This window comes from Macaca thibetana, chromosome 3 (assembly GCF_024542745.1).
Source record: "Macaca thibetana thibetana isolate TM-01 chromosome 3, ASM2454274v1, whole genome shotgun sequence".
NCBI lineage: Eukaryota > Metazoa > Chordata > Mammalia > Primates > Cercopithecidae > Macaca > Macaca thibetana.
Window position 1 is genome coordinate 142636259 of NC_065580.1, and position 16142 is coordinate 142652400.

The window sequence follows — 16142 nt, forward strand, 5'->3', positions numbered from 1 at the left end:
CAAATCGTCAGTTTTTGTTTATTTGGAATGTCTTAGTTTTGCCTTCATTTTTGAAGGATAGCTTTGTCAGATATAGGATTCTTGGTTGACAGTCTTTTCCTTTCAGCACTTTGAATGTGTCCATCCCTCTGCCTTCTGGCATCCATAGATTCTGATGAGAATTCAGCTATAAATTTTATTGAGGATTCCTTGTACATCTCTTCTCTCTTCTCTCTTGCTGCTTTCAAAATTGTCTGTCTTTAGTTGGTTTTCAACAGTTTATGATATTTCTAGGTGTGAATCTCTCTGTTTATCCTACTTGGAGTTTAGGTTTTTAAAAATTGTATGTTATTTCTCTCCCCAAATTTCCAAATATCAGCAAGTCAGGATGACTACTCCCAAGTATATCCTAAATCCTTCCACGATTTTTTCTGTCTCCCCTGCTACTTCCCTAGTCCAAGCCATCATGACCTCTTACCACGACTAGTATAGTAACCTCCTCATGAGTCTCTCTACTTCTCTTTACAATGCTCTACAGTTTATTCTTCATCCACCAGGAAGAGTAGTGGGCTAACAATATTAATCACATTATCACATTCATCTGCTTAAAACGTCCAGACTTCCCATTTCACTGAGATCTCAACACAGGTTCTTTGTGATCTGACCCTACAATCTCTTTATCCCATCCACCCCTCCCCTCTCCAGTGAATGCAGCCACCCTGGCTATTTCTTCTCTTGAACATCCAAGCTCAGCTCTACCTTAGGCTTTCACACTTCCTGTTCTCTCTGTCTGTGGGTTCCGCCCACGATTGGTTCCCTCTCTTCAATTAGGTCCCAGCTTAAATGTGACCCTAGAAAGTAGTTCCCCAGTTACTCCCTATCACATCACCAGCATTTTTCTTGTTTATATATTTGCCTTCTATCTACACTTCCCACTGAAATTAATCTCCATTTAAAAGCAGAACTTTGCTATGTTGCTCACCATTGCATCTTGAGTGCCTGGAATAGTTGCTGACACAAAGTAGGTGCCCCAAATATTTGTTGATAGAATAAATTATAACATCTGTGCTCAAAAGGAAGTCATCTTTTCTTTCTGAGAGCTTCTGTATAAGGAGAGCTGATGTCAAAGCCCCCAGAGGCTGGGCAGGATCTTGGTCTGCCTTTCCTATTGGTGGAGACGTGGTCCCAGGCTGCCTTTGATTTAGCTGCATTTTATTACTTTTCAATTCATTAATCATTGATCATTTGGCTACAGTTTCCATGACAACCCTTAACCAACCTGAATATTCCAACATCCAGGACAATCTCTACCCCACCCTTCTTGGAGAACCCAGTTTGCTATCAGTATTTTTCCAGCCTTGCACAAAGGATAGGAGTTTTGAGGCCGAGCATGGTGGCTCACGCCTGTAATCCCAGCACTTTGGGAGTCCAAGGCGGGCAGATCACGAGGTCAGAAGATCGAGATCATCCCGGCTAACATAGTGAAACCCAGTCTCTACTAAAAATACAAAAAATTAGCTGGGCATGGCAGGGGGTGCCTGTAGTCCCAGCTACTCGGGAGGCTGAGGCAGGAGAATGGCATGAACCTGGGAGGCAAGGTTGCAGTGAGCCGAGATCACACCACTGCACTCCAGCCTGGGCAACAGAGAGAGACTCCGTCTCAAAAAAAAAAAAAAAAAGTTTTGAGTGGGGGAAACTGAGGCCACAGGTCTCCTTCACATGGGAGGATCAAGGCATAAGGAACTTGCTGGATTGCATAAATGATTCTTGTTTCTGCTTGTATGTCAGGAGGACCAAACTGCCAGCAGGAGGACTGGTGTGCAGCTACGATATGGAGAGGTGGTTCTCATCTTCGGGTCAGATCAGCAAGGAACATTTTGATCCCATGTTGTGGGCTCAGAGCTCTTCCAGTTGCAGGAAGTTATCTGGTTCAGCAGGGTTTCCAAAGCCCTGATGCAAAGCGATGCTCTTGGGGGAGGCTGCGCCTGGGAAGCGAGTTGGGCCGGCTCAGCGCCTGGCATGCATATGAAATGAGGAAACCCCTCAGCACCTTTCAGGGGGAGATCTGAGTAGCTGGTGTTTCCAGCATGAAGGGGATTCAAAACAAACTGCTCTCCACCTGGTCTCAGCACTTTTGAGTTTCAAAGGTCCCTGAGCGGGATATCTGGCCTCATTTCATGCTCTACCCAACACCAGTGGTTTTCAGTTCTTGCCAAGTTATATTTCACAACATCAAAAATAGACTCCAGGAACCTCCATGACCTCCCGGTCTTGGTTTTAGAGGTTACAGCTTCCATTTCAGCCTTGGTATCAAGTACATCTGGCGCACGGTGTCAGTTGGCTCCAAGATTAGGCTCTGCTCTGCGATTATAATAGAAATTGACATTGCTACTTGGAAAAAGGACAAACTAAGTTACATTCTGCAGCTACCAAGACAGAGTAAAGCTACAAAAGTGGAAAGAGGTGGTGGTGGTGGTAGGGGGGAATCTAATGCTTGTGGAGGAGGAAAGACCGTCAACACACCTGCCAGGGCCAGGTGGCCACAGAGAGGCCGATCTGGGAGGACACAATGGCACTGGGCGCCTTGGAGTGAGCAGTGGAAGGGACAGAGCCCTCGGAGCCACGGGCCGGCTTTGAGCCCAGCTCCATCCTCTACCGGCTGCATGATCCCAAAATAGCTTTAATTGTTGTGTATTCACCTGTAAAATGGGATTCGCTCATTCAGGGAGGATTCAATGAGATGATGTCTAAAGAACACCTACACAGAGTAGACGCTAAGCAGGTACCACACCTGGAAGGCGGCTGCAGTTCTTCTAGCTAAACTGGCTTTCCTGATTGAAAAGACAAGGGTGGGCTGGGGACAAGAAGCCCGGGCACAGCCTGCCAGGCACCCGCAGCGTGAGCCAGGCATTGAAACAGGAAGGATGGACGGCCGGACCACACCCTCCTCTAACCATCCTCAGCGTCCCCAAACCCACCAGATGCAGGCTCCGGCAAACCAGAGCCATCATCCTTCTGCCAGAAGTTGCAAAGCCCTACCCCTTCCCACCTTCGCCCTTAGAACATGAGGAAGACAGACACAGAAGCATCTTTCAGTGCACTTTAATCGAAATTCCGTCATCAGAAGAGTTCTCGTAGCATACAATGTCAGGATGGGCATGTCAACTTGGTCCTACAAATGGAATATCCACAGATTTGCACTTCGAACATGTATGAAAAATAAAATATATAATATTTAGCTTTATAAATTTCCCCACTTTGTCACTTTATCTTTAAAATAAATGACCACCCCTGTCTAATACAGTGAGCAGCTTGGAGTCACTCAGCCAGTCTCCAGGCAAATGATCTGTTTTCTTGAGGAGTTCTGTAGGGAAATAGTTGATGAAGACAGTCCACTGCTTACAGGAATCAACATGAATTTAAAACAAGCACACTCTTCACAGTGGGCGGAACATCAGAAAATGGGAGCCTTCTTCTAATGGCTGTTCTTTTCTGTTGGGGAAAAAAAACAAAAAACAAATCCTCCGAACCACACCGGATGGTTGTAAAAAGCTGCAATGGAACCTTTGGCACCAGATGAGAAGAGAGACCTTTTAATGCCATAGCTAGTGATGATTCAGTCAAAGCATCCGTCTAAGGAAGAGATGATGGGGGAAGGGGCCGGAGATCACAGCCCTTCTCCTTTCTGAGCCCCGCCCCTCTGCTTTGGGGAGGGCAGGGCTTTGTCTGGGCAGGCTGGGCGTTCTTCAGATGGGAAGATTCACAATGTATGGAACACAAAGGGAGAGGCCCTTTTGCAGATCGGGGGGCAGCCGCTTGCCGCGAGTTTAGTCATCAACGGGGACACACTCAATGCACAAGGGACACGGCCACTCCAGCGGGATGGCTGCACAGCCGTGAAAGGGAACAGACAGAAGGGGTGCACGGGACACCAAGGAACTGGAGGGCGACAGGGCTCAGGCTGCGATAGCTTTACATGGGCTCTGAAGAGGGGCTGCTGGAACTGCCTCCACTTGTAGCAGGAGGGCAGAGATCCGCCCACTCGTGGCTTGGGGCATCTTCCCAGGGGACCCCGGCACTACTTCAAACAGCAACAGAATCTTGGTAGGGAACAAATCAGCCAGTGACAGACACTGCCCTAGCCCCGGTCTTAGAGATTCCTGGGGAATGAGCTCTGGCGACCCTGAGCCCCGACTGGCAAGAGTTTAAGTGGGGGAGTCAATGGCCCTGAACTTCCATGGCAACAGCCTGATCCCGGCCTCCTGGACAGAGGAGAAGGCGGCTACAAGTCAAGGAGACGCTCCTCGCACGTCTCCACGGGCCACTTGGAGGCCCCCCCGAAGACATCGACGTTATTGTCCACCCACGGGATGATGTTGCCCGGCATGTTTGTGGAGCAGTTGGCGATGTTGACAATTTCTTGTGCGCGAAGGACGCGGTCCCATATGTTGAACTGGCTGAGCTCCCCGACAAACGCCTGAGTGGCATCAAACCTACCCCCCACGGTGTCCTGGGGAATGGGAACAAGAGAGCTGCATCAGGGCCGGCTCACAAGTCCCCCTGCACACGGGGTACAGACAGGAGATTTGGGCATTTCTCTGATGCCCCTCCAGCTCTGACCAACACTACCTGTTTCTGCAGGTTCTGAAGCTCCCAGGCCTGTCAGAACTGGGGGGAGGTGGCATTGCTCAAATCTCCCCATTTTACACAGGGGAAACTGAGGCTGGTAAGGGGAGATACTGCTCAAAGTCCCAAAGCCAGGATCACAGCCAGGTCTCATGACTCCCAGTCCCTCCCAGAGGAGATGTAGTAGGGGAAATTGAGGGAGGAGTGGGCCAAGGAGGAACCAGACTCAAAGCCCCCCAGTGCACCTGGCATCTACTCCCCACTGTCCATCATCAAAAACCCACACACAGACTGAAATGCCAACACTTATCTGTTCTAGACCAGACAGCCAGCTCAGCCATTCCTTCCCCTAGATGGTAAGTTTCTTGAGGGCGCTTTGAGGTGCCACCCTTTCCTCCCTGTCTCCCCCATGGGCTGAGCACCCAGCATGGATTACCTAAGTGCCCCTTGCTGGGTATCAGGGTGGAGACCCTGAGCAGGTACTCCTGGAAGACACCAGCCCCACAATCCTGAGTCAGTCCCACGAGCACTCCAGGAGACTCCCTCACTCAGCCTCCTCCCAGACAGAAGCTGTAGCCTGTGTCACGAGATGACCCATGACCACAGGGACACTCACACCCCTCTGTGCCAGGTTCTATTTGGAATCTGTTTGAACCACACCCACCTGGTCCCTCCCATGCAGGCCATGTCCCCACGCCCAAACTCTGACCACAGGACAGCAAGGGCCAGGCTGCTGGGGTTCTCGCTCCCCCGACCTGGCTGTCAGGACACTGTGGCCAGGTCTGTGGGGCCAACAGCTGGGGCCAGGAGCGGGAACAGCTGCAGGCCTGGCCTCGTGCTGCTCGGTTAGCCCCTCCTTGCACCATTCCTGGAAGGGTGCACGGCCACCCTGCACCCACCTGCGCCCACCTGCACCCACCCTGCGCCTACCTGTGTCCACCCGCACCCACCTTGCACCCACCTGCACCTGCTCTGCACCTGCCCTGTGCCCACCTGCACCCACCTGCTCTTGCCCAAGGATCAGCACTCCCCCAGGCTTGATGGGGTGCCAGGGAGCCAGGTTCTCCCCAGTGCCCAGCTTCTCTCCATCCTGGAACGCCTCCCACATGCCATCCCGTGTCGTCCAGGTGACACAGATGTGGTGCCACTTGCCATCACTGACAAACAGGGGCAGCTGCGCAACCTGCAGGCAGCAATGTGCAGGTAAGGACCTGCTGGGCCCATGCCCTCGGGGTTCGCCAGGGCAGGAAACAGGAAGGACACCCCGCAATCCCCCTGGGCCACACTGCTCCTCCTGTCACCTGGGGTCATACGTGGAGAACATGAAAGGGGGCAGCCTCGGTGGAAACCCTGACCCCAGAGCGGCCCTCACATTAATGGGATACCCTTGGTGCCTGGCGTGGCTGACAGCCGAGCAGATGTGAGGGTCAACACCCCCACGCTGGCCCCGAGCTCTCCATGCCAGAGAACCTCGGGAAGTCAGGGCTCCACTGGGCCAGTCTCCTTGGAAAACAGACCAGAGATCCTCATTTCTCATGCCAAGTCCCAAACCTCCATGGTGGCATGCAGGGATCTGTCTGTGTGCTGGGGGTGTCCCCTGTCCTCCCTGCATAGTGGCATGTGTGAGTATCTGTGTGAGCAGGGAGCTCACAGACAGCACGAGGAACTGGGGGGAGGACGCTGCCACCGGCCGGATCCCTGGCGGTCCTGCAAGCACTTTCCATGCGGGCTCGCCTGTGAACCACCGCGTTGCTGCCGCTGGTCTCCTAGCAACCTGAAGCCTCCCTCCCAGGAATTCGATGTTTACAAGCAGTCCAAACCCAGAGGATAACAAGGCTCTCAGCCCCACTATGTCCTAGGGTGTTATTTAGAACAATTAACTCCTGGTTTAGGCAAGGGGGTCTATCTAGGAGGAGCCCAGCAGGCTGATGCCACAGCATTTCTTAAACTTCGACAAACTCCACCCAGGGCAGTTCAGTGAAGACAAACAGAGTGAGGGACTGAACTGCCCCCACCTCCACCAGGGGTGGTCCGGGTGGCAGGGAGTTTGCATAGTCACTCAAATGCCCAAATCAGGCCAAGTTCTGAGAATCCTCTTTTTGTTATATGAAGTCTGCCATTAGAATGAAAGTTTGGAAGTAGGGCTGTGAGAGGTCCCCAGGAGGCCCAAAGTGGACTTTTTTTATTTTTTAAGAGACAGGGTATCACTCTGTCACCTAGGCTGGAGTACAGTGGTGCGATCATAGTTCATTGCAGCCTCGACATCCTGGGCTCAAACTCATCCTTCTGCCGCAGCCTCCCGAGTAGCTGGAACTACAGGTGCACACCACCACACCTAGCTAACTTTTTAATTTTTTGTAGAGAAGGGGTCTTGCTACGTTGCCCAGGCTGCTCTCGAACTCCTGGGCTCAAGCGATTCTCCTGCCTCGGCCTCCCAACGCACTGGGATTACAGGCATGAGCTCCCATGCCCGGCTCTTGGAGCAGATCTCTCGAGAAGACCGCTCCTGAATGCCAAAACCAAGCAGTCTATTAAGAAGGGGCATTTGCTTTGGAAAGGCGATACTAAGGGTATATATAACAGGTCAGCAGTGGCCATGGGCTGGGGCTGCGATCAGAGCTAACTATGAAGGGCTATAAGGGGGTTTTGGGGGGCAATGGAACTGTTTTATATTTTTTCATCGTGGTGGTGGTTACACAACTGTGTGCCTTTGTTAAAACTTCCTGAATTGTACATTAAAATGGGTACATTTCCTGTAATCCCAGCACTTTGGGAGGCCGAGATGGGCGGATTACGAGGTCAGGACATCGAGACCATCCTGGCTAACACGGTGAAACCCCGTCTCTACTAAAAAATACAAAAAACTAGCCGGGCGAGGTGGCGGGCGCCTGTAGTCCCAGCTACTCGGGAGGCTGAGGCAGGAGAATGGCGGGAACTCGGGGGGCGGAGGTTGCAGTGAGCTGAGATCGGGTCACTGCACTCCAGCCTGGGTGACAGAGCAAGACTCCGTCTCAAAAAAAAAAAAAAAAAAAAAAAAAAAGGGTACATTTTGCTGTATATAAATCATATCTCTAGAAACCTGATCCCCACCAAAATATGCTCGTGAGGAATGTCTTACACTGAGACACACATGCCCCCTTAATCAGTGTGGACCTGGGGAACAGCCCTCACTGACCGGCCTGAGGTCCTCTCTCAATCCAGGCCGCACACGGAGACCTGCTCCTTCTGCCCTTCCACAGCCTAGGTGCCTGGACCTTCTGCCGCTTCGTGGTTGGACTCACAGCTCAGACCCCCACAAGCTGCAGCTGCCCCTCCCTGCCCCGCTCCTGTGAGCCACCCAGCGTGTACAAAGCTATCCCCACCTCCAGGAGGACAGCCCCGCAGTCCCACGTCTGGGCCCGTTCGGTGTGGCGAGGACGGCCGGGGTGGGGACTGTGGCTCCCTCTGCCGCGCGATGGGTTCCGGGGAGGGTGGCGGTGCAGGCGGGCCTCACCTTGTCATTGATGAGCAGCTCGATGGGGTTGTTACCCCACTCGATCAGCACGATCTCGTTGGCCTGCCCCGGCACCGCGTAGGAGAAGGGGGTGCCAATGCCCGGCGAGGCGCTGGACCGCAGCCACAGGCAGATGGTGAAGGCGTACAGCTCGGGCAGCGTCTTCTTGATCTTGCCGTATAAGTAGTTGGTGCGGAGCGGGAGGGACACCTTGAACGCATCTGGCGACTTAAAGGCGCTGTTGCCTGGGGGTGGGGAGGAAGAGACGCCAGCAGCGCGTTAGGCCACCCACTCCCCCCACCCACCAGCACTGCCCAGAGCCACGTCTTGCTAGATCCTCAAGAAGGTCCCTCACACAGCCTTGCTGGACCCTCCAGCAAGTGACCAAAGACCGCTCCATGCCAGCCACTGATAAAAGGCTGAAGTCCAGCAGGATTCAGGACACTAGAAGGAGTCCTTGTCCTTAGGGAGCTTACATTCGGGCGGGGAAGGTGACATGAAACCAGCAGCAGGTATGCGAGGGAAGGCCAGGCGGGGGCTCCGGCTAAGACGGGGAGTGGCCGGGGGGAGGGAAGGCAGAGGATGCAGGGAAGGCCTGGAAAGACCTGCAGAAGAGAACCCCAGACCCCAAGGACGCCCAGGAAAGGGAGGAAAAGGAAGATTTGGTGGGCACTGCGTGGGGCACGTTAGAGAATTTAGCTCCATCTTTTAGGACAGGAAAAGAGGCCTCTTGAAATCTAGAAGAAAAAATGTTCTTGGATGGGTGTGGTGGCTCACACCTATATAATACCAGCATTTTGGGAGGCCGAGCAGGAGGATCGCTTGTGGCCAAGAGTTCGAGACCAGCCTATGCAACATAGCAAGACCCCGTCTCTACAAAAAATTTAAAAATTAGCCAAGTGCAGTGGCTCATGCCTATAATCCCAGTGCTTTGGGAGGCTGAGGTGGGAGGACTGCTTGAGCCCAGGAGTTCGAGAACAGCCTGGGCAACACGGCAAGACCTCATCTCTACAAAAAATATAAAAATTAGCTGGGCAGAGTGGCACACACCTGTGGTTCCACCTACTCGGGAGGCTGAGGTAGGGATCACTTGAGCCCAGGAGGTCCAGGCTGCAGTGAGCTATGATTGCATCACTGCACTCCCGCCTGGGTGACAGAGGCTCTGTCTCAAAAAAAGAAAAGAAAAGAAAAGAAAAAGCTCTGGTTCCTTCTAGTTAATACTCTCTTTTCACAAGTCATATTAGATGACTAGAAAGCTTGAGGAAGGAGCAGAGGAAAGGTAGATTTAATTTTCTTGTGTTAAGCCAGAAACTGCTTCCTTAGCCACATCTTATCACTTCAGATATTTGCTTGAAATCTTGGCAGGATCTAGGAACTCTGGACTTGGGCTTAGAAGAAGGAAGTCTTACAGGGATCCAGGAACCCAATAAAAACTTGTCGAGTGAGTGAGTCTGTGTCACTCCTCACAGGAAAGAATTACCACTGCCGAGGTGAAGGAGTCAGACTCCCGGGTCTTGACTCCACAACTTAACTCAGAAGTGGCTTTTTGCTCTAAATCCCTGACGAAAAGCACTTGGTCTTTTCCTCCTCAAGAGAAGATTGAGTTAGTTGATCATTTCCTGTCGTCTGGAGCCAGTGGGAGGCAGGGGAACCAAACCGCAGGGTGTCTGTCCTCATTTAGGGGGACACACCTGGCCAGAGCCTTGGCCCTTCCAGACCTTCCTGGAATTGGTGAGAATCCACCGGCCACCCCTATGTCATTGGCGCTTCTAAAATCCTTGAAAACAAATTCTAGAATGGGTTTACATAATTTCCAATGCAGCCTTGGTTGAAGTTCAAAATTAAGTAAACCACAGCAGTAGCCCTTATCCAGGCATCACAGATCCCAAAGTTTGTAGGACACCGTTTGATTGTGCCAGCTGTCATGGCAAAGGCTGCCCTCTTATTTGAGAACCAGACCCTGCCGTTGAAGGAATCTAAACGCCCTTCACTCATTCAACAAGTGTTGGTTAAGCATCCACAAGGGCTCAGACAGTCTCTGAGGCCATCAGAGACAGGCGGGCTCTCTGAAGCCAGAACTGCCTGTGTCACTGTGGAGTTAAATCAGTCCCTTCTGCAGAACATGAGCCAGAATAAACTTTTCTCCACCACAATCCCCCAAACTCATTTTCCCTCAGAGTGAATAATACACATGAAAGGCTCTCAGGGGCCACAGTTCACATCTATCTAAGGAGGGTTTCTGCAAAGGAGCACAGCAGAACCCACTATCCCCTTTCTAACTTCTCTGGAACAGGCAGTGTACATTCTAGAATCTGGGCTTCACATGTTGCGTGTACTCACATCTGCCAGTGGTGGTCTCCTGATTGCTCCTGACCTCCTAAGGACGGGCACCTCTCGATGCCACTGCGGAGCTGCTGGGCACCTGGTGAGGGCTGGGAAGATCTGCTCACCCAAGAAGCCAAGGGGCCAGGCCAGAGTGAAAGCTGGGACTAGTCCCTCATTAGGCTGAAAAGCAAAACTGAGAGAGAGAACCAGAATGTTCCTACTCTCCCATTTTTGCAGGTTGCATAGTTGAGGCTCGGAGGCTCGGTGAAGTGAGGTGACGTATCCAAGGTCACACAGCTAGTGAATGACAGGCCAGGGGCCACAAGTCCCTCTTTCCAAGACACGTAGGCACTCGCACTTAATCTTCAAGTGGCAAATGACCATGTCCTTAATGAAGGCATCATTGTCTAATAAAGAGAAATGGCTGCTATACTTGCGGGAGGGCAGCCTTGCCAATCTGATACGACTGTGTGGGTAATACTGTCAGCTTGGTGACAACAGATAGGTTTAATTAGAGCTGGGAGAGCCGAGGGGCAGAGGAGGGGGCCTGTACCCTGAGAGCCAGTGCCTTTTATTTAAATAAAACAGCTTGGTGATTTGGAGGAAACTTGGTTAAAACCAATTAAGGAATTAAAAGGCCTGACCAATAAATCAAACACTGCAGGTGGCGGAAAGGTTCAGCAGGGGGTGGGCAGCCTGGGGCTGGAAGAGATGCAGCTTTGGTTTTCTCAGCAGCAACATTTATTTCAACACTGAGCCAGGCGGTGCCTGGACAGCTGGCCCGGACTCTGGAGGCCCTTGCAGAGGAGCAGGTCTTGCAGCACAGAAAAGCAAGCAACCCTGGGCCCCAGGCGGCAGGGGCGTCCATATGCCAGGGGTCAGGTGTTTGCTGGGGGCTCCAAGGAGCCTCGATCCAGCAGGGCTGAGGCCCACACACCGCTCCAGGCTGCAGCCTCCGTTACTCCTCTGTGGGCTCCACCCACTTCACTCCCAGCTCTGCAATCTGCTGGCGACGTGAACGCAGACATCACTTCAGCTCTCTGACTTGAGTCCCTCGTCTGAACTAATACCTACCTTGCAGGGTCGTGGCAGGGGTTACAAAATGCCAAGTGTGCAACTCACAGCTGAGCATCTGGTCCCCAAGGGGTGGAGGCTGATGGACCAAAGGCCAGAGTCTCCCCACCAAGGCCCCCTGCCTGTCATGAGGTTGAGGTCTAGCTACTCGGGATTCAGCTGGATGTGTCTAAGAAACTTGGCATCGTTTCCAATCATAGTACATTTGGGGGGCTGGGCGTTTACACATCTCTCTACAATTGTCACAAACAGGACAAATATAAACTCAGAATTGCCCAGAAGATAAACTGGTCTGCAGATGATCACTTTCCTTAAAGCACATCCCAGAGCTGAGTTGGTGGAGCTTACAGAAGGATTCTAGATTTCCCATGGCAGGGTGAAGAGAGACTGAGCTGCCTCTCTGGGGTGCATAAATGGCCAGCAGGGTTTTTGCCCTCGTAGAGGTGAGCTTCCCCTCTGTGCCAGACAAGCTCTGAGGGCTTTCTGGGAAACTAAAGGATCAACAGTCAGGCTGGCGGGGTCTGAGTCCGGACTGTTTCTTTCTGGCTGGTAACGGACAGGCTGGGGACGAAAGGGACAGTCACGAAGTGGCAGCTTCTGGGTGGCCAAAGCCGTGATGATTGCTTACCTTAGGAGTAAGCCCAGTGAAATGACATCGGCCTTAAGTCAGAGAAAGAGAAGGGGGAGGTGCAGGTTGATGTGATTGTCACTGTTTACCAGCTAGTGGCCCAGGCCCCACTTTGGGCCCCTCTCCCCAAAAGATACATGTCCCGCTGAGAACGGATTGTTTTTCTCATCTATGAAACGGGTATACCAGGAGTCTGAGCTCCCGCCTGGCATGACTGAGGCTCTGGCTCAGGATTCTGCTGTTAACCCACCTCCTTGTGGCAACTTGGCCACTGTGTAGAGGGAGATTTACAGCCATCAAAGTCTCTCACAGAGCCCTCCTCCCGTTCCACAGCTCCCCTTTCGAGAGACAAACTACCTTTAGTGTACCAGGTCCATAGCCCTGGCCGTCTTGAGGATCCACTGTGGCTCAGGCAGGGTCCACGGAGTCACGCTCACCTGTGCCTAGATGCTCCCTCCTCCTGTCATGGGAGGAGGGTCACAGCGGCGACTACTTTACCTTCAGGGATGGCTCCTGAGGCCACCCAGCAACAGAGGGGAGACAGAGAGGAAGATGTTTTGGAAACTCAAGAATCTAACAGGTAAGCCATACTCACCTTTTTCTGAGAAGGGCAAGGAAGAAAAGATGGGTTTTTCTGGAGGACGAGACTGGGAAAGGGATGAAAGAGACCTGTGGCTTGTGGATGCTGGCTGTAAGATGGAACAGTAACACCAGCCCCTTCTCCATCTGCCCCACCACGGTCAAAGTCATTGGATGTTCTGCTATTGGCCATCCTCCTATCAGTGGATGGAACGGAGTCACGGGGAAGTGGCTTCATCAGGTTAGTGCATCTGGGAAAATGCCAGTCCTATAAACACCCACTACGGGCAAACCTACAACTTCACAGCCAAGCCACCCAGTGGTTTGGGGGTTGATGATGCAATCTGAATTATCCCCGATCCCTCCCTCTCTGTCTCCTGTAGGAGAAACTTACTCACCACAGTGTGAGCAGAGAAGAGAAAGATATGCAGAATCTGCTGCCAGGACTAGTTAAGAAGGGACTGAAATGCCCCTGTGGTTGCTTATTGAAGTTGGTCCCAGGCACATTCGCTTTTCCCTGGATAATGCCAGTGGGGCTGGGGGCTGGCAGCTCATTCCTGAGATGACCATGCTCAGTCACCTTTATTATTTGCTTACACACCCAGGAACCAGGCCCATGTGGTGTCACAATCCCTGCTGTCCGTCAACTGGAATCACATGTCTGACCACAAGTGGTGAAAATCAGGCCACTCCCAGACAGAGAAACAGGCCAGGCACACACCTCGCTCCAGCTCGGTGACCCTCTGCAGCAGCGCGTTCAGGGTGCTCTCGGTCTTCTGCCGGTGAGCAGACGTCTCATTGTGCAGCAGGGACTTCTCGTCCTCCAGCTCTGCCACCTTGCGCAGAAGCTGCCTCTCCAGCTCCCCCAGCCGCTGCTGGAGCACCTCGCGGAAGTCGCCGGGCAGCCCAGCATTGGACACGTTTGCTCTGAGCTGGTGCTTTCAGCCACCGGGGAGAAAGGAGGAGCACAGAAACAGTTAAAAAGAAATTGTGAAATGTGGCTGTGATGGCCCGACCACATAGGGAGAAGCTTCCAAAACTAAGAACTGAATCGTGCCACTGGCAGGCAGGGGAGCATCTCACTGATGCTTTTTTGGTATGGAAAAGATTTCAAAGTCAGACAAGAATTACTTTGCTGCAATATTTGAAACTTGTGAATCTCATTTTCCCTTCTCAAAAAGCCGTTTTTCTCCTCTTACTAAAAAGTCAACATTCTAACCAACACCTATAATTCTATGTTGGGTAGAGACCAAAACGCAGTTCTAGGATTTTTTTCCTTTTTTAAGAGTAAATCGATGGTTACACAAAGCCAAGGAGCTTTCACCTACAAATGAAAACAGCCCCCAAGTTCCGGTCTGGCACGAAGGTAAATAACTATGCATGCAGAGATGTTTCTGGAAAATGACAGATCTAAAACGTTGCTATTCTGAACTCCAGCAATCTTTGTTTTTAATGCTGTTTCTAAATCCTCACTTCCTATTTCTTTTTCTCCTCTACCATCATGTGGTTCTGGAGGCTGTGGCAGGCTGCCTGCCCATAAGTTCATGGCAAGCTACTTACCCTTCTCCACAAAGTGTTCCAAATTGTGAAATGCACATAATGGGATCTGCCTCGTGCCATTCATTGTTCCAAGGATTAAAAAATTAAATAATGTGCCTGACTGTTATTTAGTGCTCCAGAAATGTTAGCTGTTAGCAATCACAATGAATCAGGGGATATACAGATGCTGGAAATACTGTATTCAGCTCTCACACCAAAGGAAACCCTCCAGTCATTTTTGCAATAATTACCACCTGTAATTTAAACCTAGTTTTGCTGAGAAGTATTTTCACAAAGGCTATTAGCAGCAATGTCCACACTTCTTAAAAAGGGTGGAGCCTAAAGATTAAAAATAATTGAAGATTCTTCTCTCAAAGTTCCAAACTGCACGCATCTTCCCTCCGTGGCGGGAGAGAGAGAGAAGGGAATAAGGTCCCCTCCCCTGAAGGGACCAATCCGGAAGAGCACCTTAATGTGACCCAACTCGTAGGCAGGGGAGTCTTTGAAGTTAACCAGAGGTTACCTCTAATGCGCGCTCTGGGGTCTCCGGTGAACCCCTGCGCTCGCCTCCCTGCAACCCCCACCCCCAGACTTCCGCCCCCTCTAGTCCAGCCTGACCTGATTTATAGAAAGAAACACCAGATGCCCGGGGCAGCTGACCTCTCGCGGCAGCCTCGCAGCAACCCGCACGGCCTGCGGCAGCGCATCCCGGCTCGCAGAGATTTGGACGTTTGCAAGAGGATAGAGGCTACCGCGTCCCCGGGTATTTGGCGCCCGCGGCTTGGCCGTCTGGGTTCGCCAGCCCGGACCTCGGGAAGTGCTCCGCGGATCCCGCCGGCAGTCCCGGCGCGCGGGGGTGGAATTTAAACGTTTCCTTCCAGCAAGAGCAGCGGTGTGGGAAGGGATACCACGCAGCGGAGTTCCCGAGCTGGATCTAGACCCCCGCCTTTCACCCTCAAGTCCAGCTCACCCCACGGACGATCACAGCCTCCCCAGGGCCAGGCCCGCTTTCCCCATCCTCCCGAGTCTTCCGCCCCCGACTCGGGAGCGTCCCCATTCCAGGTCCCCCGCACTCCCCGCGGGCCGCTACCTCGAGGCTCTCCAGGCGGTCCTTGAGGGTCTGCAGCGAGCGGCTGAGCTGCTCCACGACGTGGCCGGGGTCCCGCGGCAGGTCGCCCATAGTGTCCTTGCCTGTGGCCCCTGTGCCGCGCGCCTTACCGCCCGCCAGCCCCTCGCAGCGCGCTAGCTTGCCCGTGAGCTCGCGGATGGCCTCGCGCTGCGCGCCCAGCGTCTCTTTCTGCTGCACGACGGTCTCGCGCAGCTGCAGCACAGCGGCCCGCAGCTCCTCCTCGGGACTCAGCGCGCCCCCCTGCATGGGCATCGCGGGCAGCGGGCAGCCGGCGTGCACCGCCTCCTGGGGCAGTGCAGTGCACACGAAGCGGCTGCCGGGCGCCGGGCTGTCCTGGGCCCCGGCGGCCACGGCGAGCACCACGATGGCGGCCAGCAGCGCCAGCATCCCGCTGCCGCCGCCGCGCTCAGCTCCGCATGGGCTGGCGGGCGCCGTCGGGGCGCTCCGCGGGAGGCGCCTTCGCGGCTGCTAGTAGCCGCGCTGTCGTCTCGAGGGTCGCGTGCACCACCCGGCCGACGTCTCACGCCGTCTCACAACCTCACCCTTCGCGCTGCTCTGCGCTCTGGCCCTGCCCGGTCCGCGCGCCCTTTCTTAAGCTGGGGGGCGGAGGGGGCCGGCGCGTGGGGCGCGCGCCACGAGCTCTGATTGGCTCGGCCGGGTGCGCGTCACGCAGTGGGCGGGGCGGGGCGGGGGCGCTTCCCGTTGCGCGCCTGGCGGCCGGGCGGGCGCGTGGGCCCGAGCCTGAAGCAAGAGCGCGAGGTCCCGCGCCC

The 16142-nt window shown here is 53.4% G+C and overlaps 1 protein-coding gene across 1 annotated transcript; it reads right to left on the reverse strand.

Moving 5' to 3' along the window:
* Positions 1 to 3065: 3065 nt before the first annotated feature.
* NPTX2 (neuronal pentraxin 2) lies at positions 3066 to 15940 on the reverse strand. Its single transcript, XM_050784134.1, has 5 exons — positions 15334 to 15940; positions 13426 to 13642; positions 8099 to 8343; positions 5609 to 5788; positions 3066 to 4489 (listed from the first exon to the last, which is right to left on the reverse strand). The coding sequence occupies exons 1-5, from the start codon at positions 15757 to 15759 to the stop codon at positions 4262 to 4264; spliced, it is 1296 nt and encodes a 431-aa protein (XP_050640091.1). The 5' UTR covers positions 15760 to 15940; the 3' UTR covers positions 3066 to 4261.
* Between the last annotated feature and the right edge of the window lie 202 nt (positions 15941 to 16142).